The following is a 9,448-nucleotide window of genomic DNA, read 5'->3' as shown; positions in this document are numbered from 1 at the left end:
AGACGGAGAGATCAAGGAGATAGAGAAGGAGGATAGAGAGGAGAGAGATAGAGATATTGAGAGGGAGAGAGACGGAGGGAGGAGAGAGATGGAGGACAGAGAGGAGAGAGATAGGGATATTGAGAGGGAGAGAGACGGAGGGAGGAGAGAGATATGGAGGACAGAGAGGACAGGGAGGAGAGGTAAAACACTACCGGCTGAGAGCTTCAACCGATAGTGATGCTCTGGATATCACTGCCGGCTGGTGGTTTCGATCGGCAGTGATAACCCGTTTTATTGTTGGTTCGCTCGGCCGGTAGTAATAGTTGGAGACTATCACTGTTCGTTAGCCACTGACGGCTCTAAAACCGGCAATAAAAAGAGTTTTGGAGCCAACCGTGATGTAATATTATGTAGTAGTGATAGCTGGTACCGTCCTTTTGGAAAAAAAAATCATAAGTCAAATCGTGTGTACATCCAGTGTCAACTACCCTAATTAGAAAAAATTAAACCAGAATCTTCAATAATCACGGTTATTCGTGCGTGCATCAACTAGGACTTTTCTTTTCGAACTACGAAGATTTGTATCATATTACAACATGGACAACCGACTGGGCAATCGTACCGTCTCCCGGTTCCCCACCTTGGCCTATATAAACATTCCACCTCGATGCGCCAAAACAAAACTACAGCTCAAAGCATCTTCCCTCCTAATCCCCGGCTAGCTAATTCATCTCTCTTCCTCAAGACTTTCTCCTTATTTGCTACTGGGATCCGATCCTCTGCCGGTTTCCGAGAAAGATGGGCAGTGAGGCGGAGGAGAGGACGGTTGTCGGGTGGGCGGCGAGGGACGCCGACGGCCACCTCTCCCCTTACACCTATGCTTTGAGGTAAGGACGCAGTTTCTCCAGGGCTACCACTTGAAATTTAGATATTATGTGCTGGGAAATGTAACACTATATATACGCGTTGTGCTCGTGTCCTAATGGAGTTTAGATATTATGTGGTGTGTGTACTATGTTATCCATAAACCAGTTTTGGGCTAAGCTCCAAACTGGCTCATTCAAATTTAAATTAAACCTAAAACATCTACTGTTTCTACAGTAATATAATGGTGATTTAGGCTTATGGCCTGGACTGAAGCCTACCCTGCTATGGGTCTAGCTCCGCCCCTGGGATGATGTTATGTGCAAAACTATCATACGATTTCGGAAGAAGTATGCGTGTGGATCCTCATAAAAAATTATTTGTCTTTGTGAATTGTGTATCGATCTGCAGGAAGACTGGCCCGGAAGATGTGGTGGTGAAGGTTTTGTATTGTGGGGTTTGCCACACGGACATCCACCAAGCCAAGAATCACCTCGGCATGTCGAAGTACCCTATGGTCACTGGGTAAGTGCAATTTCTTTCTGTGAACATGTTTTCAACAATCGAGGACGGCAGCATCTTTCGTCAAAGACATCAGAAGGCAACAAAAATTTGAACATAAGTATTGTTATGCAATTTCATCCGAAACAGTAAATGTACATGCATATGAGTGCATGCTTATGTAATTGGTTGATTTACATTAATTTATGTTGTTGGTGAAACCAGTCATGAGGTAGTTGGCGAGGTGGAGGAGGTGGGAGGCGAGGTGACCAAGTACCGCGCCGGCGACGTCGTCGGCGTCGGCCTCGTCGTCGGGTGCTGCCGCCAATGCCACCCTTGCAAGTCCAGCAACGAGCAGTACTGCAACAAGAAGATATGGTCGTACAACGACGTCTACACCGACGGCAAGCCCACGCACGGCGGCTTCTCCTCCGCCATGGTCGTCGACCAGAAGTGAGCAACTTAAAGGCAAACACAAATTGATCCTGACATTCATGACAAACTTGGAATGATAAAAATGGAATTTTCACAGGTTCGTGGTGAAGATACCGGCGGGACTGGCACCGGAGCAGGCGGCGCCACTGTTGTGCGCGGGCGTGACGGTGTACAGCCCGCTGAAACGGTTCGGGCTAATGTCGCCGGGGCTCCGGGCTGGCATCCTGGGGCTGGGCGGCGTGGGCCACATGGGCGTCAAGATCGCCAAAGCCATGGGCCACCACGTGACCGTGATCAGCTCCTCCGACGGCAAGCGCATGGAGGCCATGGACCACCTCGGCGCCGACGCGTACCTCGTCAGCACCGACGCCTACGCGATGGCCACGGCGGCCGACACGCTGGACTACGTCATCGACACCGTGCCGGTTCACCACCAGCTGGAGCCGTACCTCGAGCTTCTCAAGCTCGACGGCAAGCTCGTGATCATGGGCGTCATCGGGCAGCCGCTGAGTTTCGTGGCGCCGATGGTGATCCTGGGGAGGAAGTCCATCACCGGCAGCTTCGTGGGGAGCATGGAGGAGACGGAGGAGACGCTGGCATTCTGCGAGGCCAAGGGGGTGACTTCTCAGATCGAGGTGCTGAAGATGGGGTGCGTGAACGAGGCGCTCCAGAGGCTCGAGCGCAACGACGTCCGGTACCGCTTCGTTGTTGACGTCGCCGGCAGCAACCTCGACGACGCCTTGCCCTTGGAGGCTTGATTTCCTGCGTGAAGCTTTCTATTTGTTGCTTACTATACTATACTGTATATTCATGCGTCGTGTCCATATTGTTTCTGTCTGCGTGGTCTCGTTGATATTTCTATGTAGAGTGGAACTATTCTGGTTATTGATGAAGTCTGGCAATGCGTGAAATTAACGTCAACCTGCAAACATACAGAGTTTGAAAATAAAGTTTTCTAAGTGTTTAACACGAAAAGCTCATGAACTGGTTGTCGTGTGTGGTGTAATATGATGTCTGGTGCAATGCAATACCTGTTGTGAAATTCTTAAATTTTAATGTTTTCTGGGCTTCCTTTTTTCTTTGGACCTGCAAATCCATTTGCCTCCTATGGGCCATGGGCCAAGCCATGCATTGTCGCATACAAAGGGAGGCCCTGGTCTGCTAGGGTGGAGAAGCAGCTCGGTCAGGGCAGAGGAGCTGGGTTCTTGCTGGTGAAGAGAGGAGATAGGGCGGCGGCGGCACAACCACCCCTGATTCCCTCGGGGTTGTGGGGCTGGAGGGTGTCGTCACTGCACCTATTTGAAGGTCATCCTCTGCTCCTTGAAAAAAAAGTCTGAGAAAAAAATCATTTCCCTTCCATTGCTCACTCTTTTCCTCTTTGATCTTTGGATGTCACTCTTGATCTGGAGTTGAGAGGATCTCAGCTTTGGATTTTAGTGGTTTGGTGATTGAAGAGATCGCGTGGAGGAGCTCTGTGTTGGTGCAGATCAGAGCTATACATACCGAGGCTCGCCTGCATGCGTCGACGTGGTGCGGTGAGGATTTGTACCTCCGTCTTCCACGCGAAAACAATGGCGAATTGGATTTCTAGGGAAGCGGCTTCCTTGCCGTGCCTAGCCTCGGTCATTGATTCTTTTGCTTCCATTGCACTATGAGTTTTAAGGTTTAACGCCTCTCTCTCCCTCTCTCTGCTAATCAAAATAGGAAAGATGCATGTGGCTTAATGCTTGATGTTGGATTTGAGTTCTGAAACCAAGCTGCTCGTGTAATACAATAGCTTGTCTCAGTTTTTTGTCGGGCTATGTACTTGTGTTGATAGCTGAAGTGTCTATGTTGGATGCCAGTTGGTGCCTTGTTTGTTTCTCAGTTCATACTTTAAATTCTAGGCACCATCAGAACCTGAGTATTTGCACTGAAATGATGTTGTTGTTTTCCAATTCTGTCTGATAGCTATGTTATGTTGTTGAATTAGATCAATTTTACGATTCTGACAATTACTATTTGTATGTTCAGTCTGGTTAATAATGAGTCCAATGGAACAATTAGGGAGCAGGACAATCTTAGTCCTGGAGCCAATTGTTATTCAACTTCTGAAAGCAGTTTTATTTAATATGGCCATTTGATGTTCTTTTGATGCCTTAGACATGATGATAGTAGTTTGCTCTTTTGAAATACTAGTACTATCCTGCAAGATCATGTTTACTGGTTATTTGCTGCTATGATGTTCATATTCATATGTTGGTTTGAGTCCATTCTCATTTTATCGCACTTTTTACAACAATCCAAAAATCCAACTCCTTCTGATATGGCTAGTTCTAGCTCCTCTAGCCTACCACCGTCGTCCTCGGATGCGATTAAGCCTAAAACTTTTGATGGGACCGGCTTTAAGCATTGGTAGGCTCATACGAGACTAGTTGATGGAACTCGGACTATTCTGGGTCCACACCGAAGAGCCACCCGCCCTTTCGGGAGATGCCGTGCAAAACGAGGTCTAAAGAACATGTCTTAACGCGTTAGTGGCCCGTTGGGAGAAGGCTAATGCCTCAACCTAGCACGTCTCTTGGATGTCCTATCAAACAGGCTCTTCGATGTCTATGTGGGGTTTGGGAAAGTACGAAAGGTGTGGTCGGAGCTGAATAACAAGTATGCTGAAAGCAACAACGACAACTGGCCTTCATGGTGGCTAGTTACCTGAACTTTTGTATGGTAGATGGCAGATCAGTCATGAAATAGATCCATGAGTTGCAGCTGATCGTGCGAGACATAGGCCAGTATGGCTATGTCCTCCTTGAGAATTTTCAGGTTAATGTCATTCTTACCAAGCTGCCCACTTCTTGGCGTAACTTTGTCACTGCACATCGACACTTAAAGCGGCGTCTGACTCTTAACAAGCTCATTGCTTCTATAAATGTAGAGGAGAAGTCCAAAGCAAACTATAGTGGGGTGAAGGCGCCCGCTCAAGCTAACCTTGTCGAGCACAAGAACCAACCTGGAAAGAATGTGAAGAAAGAGAAGACCAAGCATGGATATTCAAGGCTGAAGGCTAATCCTATGAAGAAGAAGAAGAAGCCTGAGATTGTCTGTTACGTCTACGATAGGTTGGATCACAAGACCAACAGATGCTCTAATCATAAAAGGCAAGGGGCCAACACCTGAGCAGCAGAAGGCAACTAAAGCCCAAATGCATATGGCGGTTGTGATGGCCAATGATACCAGTAAAAGCAACTCAACTAGTGGGTATGTATCTGAGGCCTTTATTGCAAATTCACCAATAAGTTGGTGGATTGATATAGGTGCAACAAGGCATATTTGTGCTAATAAGATGTGTTTTGCATCTCTTTAGGGTGCAGATGGTGGATCCGTACTGATGGGAACATAGTCCTGGTAGCAGTACATGGAGTAGGAAAAGTGAGCCTGAAGCTGACTTTTGGCAAGACTCTTATCCTAAAAGACGTGCTGTTTGTGCTTGCCATGACTCGTAATCTACTCAATGGATCAATGTTGTGCCAGCAAAGAATAAAGTTAGTCTTCAAGTCAAATAAAGTAGTGTTGACCAGGTGTGGGTCATTTGTAGGAAAAGGCTATGATTACGTAGGCATATTCCGCATTTCTATTCTTAATAGTTCCGCAAACATTTTCTATTCTTCATATTCTAATAAGAATATTGATATTTAGCATTCCCCTCTTTGTCCTGTTAGTAATGAAGCAATAGTGTGCTTGAGCAAGATGGATCTTATTCCCTCATATAATTGTGACAAGAGCCATAAGTGCGAGGTGTGTAGGCAAGCTAAGTAGCCCCACAAACCATTTCATTAGGTTGAGGGGAGAAGCACCTCGCCACTTAGGTTGATCCATTCTGATCTTTGTGAGATGAATGGAATATTAACCAAGGGTGCAAAAGATACTTCTTTACTCTTATAGATAATGCTACTAGGTTCTGCTATATCTATTTTCTTAGAACAAAAGATGAAGCATTAGAATACTTTAAGATCTATAAGTCCAAAGTGGAAAACCAGCTAGGGAAGACAATAAAGAGACTGAGATCTAACAAAGGTGGGAAATATATTCCTAGAGATTTCTCCGAGATCTGTGAAGAAAGTGGCATAATCCATGAGTTTACGCCACCATACTCACCACAGGCCAACGAAGTAGCCAAGCGAAAGAACCGAACAATTTGTGACTGGGTACAAAGTTCTGGTATGGCTAACTCATGGTGGGGTGAGGTTATTCTCACAGTTAACTATGTCCTAAATAGGGTTGGTCCTCGAAATCGCGAGGTAACCCCTTATGAAAGATGGAAGGGGAGGAAACCAAATCTATCTTTTCTTCGCACTTGGGGGCTATTTAGCTAAAGTATATGTTCCCATGTCGAAGAAAAGGAAATTAGGATCAAAGACTGTCGATTGTGTCTTTCTAGGATATGCACACCAGAGTACCGCCTATAGATTCGTAGTGGTCCATTTTGAGGTCTCAGACATTGCAGTCAACTTGATAATAGAGTCTTGAGATGTGATATTCTTTGAGCACATCTTTCCTATGCAAGTGAAGGAGGCTAAGATCCCTGATTTTTTAGTTGATGACCCTGCTCCTCAGAGTGTCAGTGACATGGTTCCTGAATTGGAACCTAGGAGAAGCAAGAGGCAAAGAACTAAAAATCACTGGGAGATAACTTTGTCACTTATGTCATGGATGATAAACCTGAAATCTTTCAGAGGCATACGCTTCTCCAGAAGCGAAGTACTAGAAGGAAACGGTCCGTAGTGAGATAGATTCAATAATCACAAATGGAACGTAGGAGTTAGTAGACCTCCCAGTTGGTTGCAAGCCGGTCGGTTGCAAATGGATCTTCAAGAGAAAACGCAGATCCAATGGTACTATAGAAAAGTACAAGACCCGGTTAGTGGCTAAGGGTTTTATGAAAAAGGAAGGTGATGACTATTTTGATACACATTCCCATATTGCCAGATTGCCCACTATGTGCGTGCTCTTAGCACTGATGCTTCGCATAATCTCCTTGTGCATCAGATGGATATCAAGACTGCTTTTCTGAATGGAGAGTTAGATGAGGAGATTTATATGCGACAGCCAGATGGATTCATGGTAACAAGATATGAGATTAAAGTATGCAGGTTAATCAAATCCATGTATGATCTCAAACAGGCCCCCAAGCAATGGCATGAAAAGTTCGATACTACACTAACTTCGGTCGGCTCCTGTGTCAATGAAGCCAATAAGTGCATGTATTATCGCTACGGTGGGGGATGAGTTGTCATTCTATATTTGTACATGGATGACATACTATTGTTTGGGATAGACCTGGAAATGATTAACCAAACCAAGTCCTAGAACTTCGTTATGAAGGACATGGGAGAAGATGATGTAATTTTAAACATCAAGCTGCTAAAGGGTGAGAATGGGATCACTCCCATTATGTTGGCAAGGTACTTACACGTTTTGGTATGACAGACTATAAGCCTATAGCTATGCCCTATGATCCAAATGCTAAGCGAAAGAAAAATGTAGGCCATAAGAAAGACCAGTTAAAATATTCACAAATGATAAGTTCCCTCATGTATTTGACCAGTGCAACTAGGCCTGACATCTCGTATTCAGTATGTTGGTTGAGTTGTTATACGTCTAACCCAGGAGATGATCATTGGATAGCACTGGAGAGGATACTTAAGTATCTAAAGGGGACAAAGAACCTAGGGATTCATTTCTCTGGCTATCCTGTAGTCATAGAGGGATTCAGTGATTTCAACTGGATCAGTGACTCAGATGATATGAAGGCTACGTGTGGATATATTTTCACTCTAGCAGGCGGAGCAGTGTCTTGGAGGTTATCTAGATAGACCATCCTTACTCGCTCTACGATGGAGGATGAGCTAGTGGCGCTAGACTCAGCAGTTGTAGAGGAGAATGGATCAGAGAACTCTTTTCCGACTTGCCGATATTGGATAAGACAATTCCGGCTGTTCTCACCTTCTGTGATAACCAAACCATTCTGGTTAAGGTGAAGAGTAGAAAAGGAAAATATGAAGACTTCAAAGCATATAAAACGATGACTCAAGTCGCTCAGGCATGCAGTAGAGATGGGTATAATCATTGTGGATTATATTCAGTCTAAAAGGAACCTTGCAGATCCATTCACAAAAGGAATGGTTAGAATGGTCATTCAGGTAACGTCAAGAGGAATGGGATTACTACCCACTGATAAGGTTCAAACCGGCAATAACCTATCCTAGGAGATCAGAGATCCCGTGAACTAGGCTCTAGGAAAACAAGCTGTGTGGATACAAGAGCAAACCTATCCCATTTGCTGCTTTACTCTTCTGTAGGAGAGGGTGAGTGATTGGCTCTAATTCATTGTCGTATGGCAATAGATGTCATCCTACATGACATCTAGGAGAATTCATCTATATGAGTGTAGTTATGTGATCGCAATCATAGGGAAGTCAGGTCCTTCTCTAGATGGCATTCATGAATGAAGGTACATGGACATGACTGTAACGTCCAACCCTAGAGCTAAGGCAATTGCAACCTCGTACATGGTGTTGCATATGAGGAGGCTCTCGCACCAAGGCTGAGGATCAAGGTTTAGTCCTCCTCATACTGTGTGAGCCGATTTATATGCAACTAGGTAACTTGTTCAAACCCTAAAGGTACAAATTACTCAAATCCTGTATATCAAACCGATGATTCCAACATTAAAATTTGGTGGGGATTGCTGTAAAATTCTTGAATTTTAAAGTTTTCTGGGCTTCCTTTTTCCTTTGGACCTGCAAACCCATTTGCCTCCTATGGGCCGAGCCCATGCGTTATCGCATACAAGGTGAGGCCCTAGTCTGCTAGGGTGGAGAAGCAGCTCAGTCAGGGCAGAGGAGCTAGGTTCTTGCTGGTGAAGAGAGGAGATAGGGTGGCGACGGTCAATGGGTTGTGGCGGCATAATCGCTCCTGATTCCCTCGAGATTGTGGGGCTAGAGGGTGTTGTCGCCGCACCTATTTGAAGGTCATCCCCTGCTCCCTGAAAAAAAAAGGACAGAGAAAAAATCCTTTCCCTTCCATTGCTCACTCTTTTCCTCTTTGGTCTTTGGTTCCCACTCTTGATCTAGAGTCGAGAGGATCTCTGCTTTGGATTTTGGTGGTTTGGTGATTGAAGAGATCGGGTGGAGGAGCTCCGTGTTGGTTTAGATCATAGCTATACGTGCCGAGCCTCACTCACGCGCGCTGACATAGTGCGGTGAGGCTTTGTACCTCCATCTTTCACACCGGCGAAAACAATGGAAAATTGGATTTTTGGGGAAGTGGCTTCCTTGTTATGCCTAGCCTCAGTCATTGATTCTTTTGCTTCCATTGCACTGTGAGTGTTGAGGTTTAACGCCTCTCTCTCTCCCTCTCTTTGCTAATCGAAATAGGAAAGATGCATGTGGCTTAATGCTGATGATGAGTTTGAGTTCTGAAACCAGGCTGCTTGTGTGATATAATAGCTTGTCTCAGTTCATTGTTGGGCTTTGTACTTTTGTTGATAGTTGAACTGTCTCTCTTGGATGCTGGTTGGTGCCTCTTTTGTTTCTCAGTTCATACGTTAAATTCTGGGCACCATCAAAACCTAAATATTTGCACTGAAATGCTAATGTTGTTTTCCAATTCTCTCTAATAGCTCTGT

General features: G+C 45.2%; 1 protein-coding gene across 1 annotated transcript; it reads left to right on the top strand.

Moving 5' to 3' along the window:
- Positions 1–676: 676 nt before the first annotated feature.
- On the top strand, positions 677–2,766 carry LOC133931196 (cinnamyl alcohol dehydrogenase 2-like). The gene is made up of 4 exons (XM_062378030.1): positions 677–869; positions 1,258–1,371; positions 1,573–1,800; positions 1,880–2,766. The coding sequence occupies exons 1-4, from the start codon at positions 781–783 to the stop codon at positions 2,538–2,540; spliced, it is 1,092 nt and encodes a 363-aa protein (XP_062234014.1). The 5' UTR covers positions 677–780; the 3' UTR covers positions 2,541–2,766.
- Positions 2,767–9,448: the final 6,682 nt, after the last annotated feature.

The sequence above is a fragment of the Phragmites australis genome, chromosome 10 (assembly GCF_958298935.1).
Source record: "Phragmites australis chromosome 10, lpPhrAust1.1, whole genome shotgun sequence".
NCBI lineage: Eukaryota > Viridiplantae > Streptophyta > Magnoliopsida > Poales > Poaceae > Phragmites > Phragmites australis.
This window is presented reverse-complemented; position numbering and strand designations above follow the sequence as displayed.

Bases quoted from the DNA above. Each gene is read 5' to 3' on its own strand.
- LOC133931196 (XM_062378030.1), top strand. From the start codon at position 781: ATGGGCAGTGAGGCGGAGGAGAGGACGGTTGTCGGGTGGGCGGCGAGG. The intron at 1,372-1,572 runs GTAAGTGCAATT...TGGTGAAACCAG, and splicing joins AAGTACCCTATGGTCACTGG to TCATGAGGTAGTTGGCGAGG. The intron at 1,801-1,879 runs GTGAGCAACTTA...GAATTTTCACAG, and splicing joins GCCATGGTCGTCGACCAGAA to GTTCGTGGTGAAGATACCGG.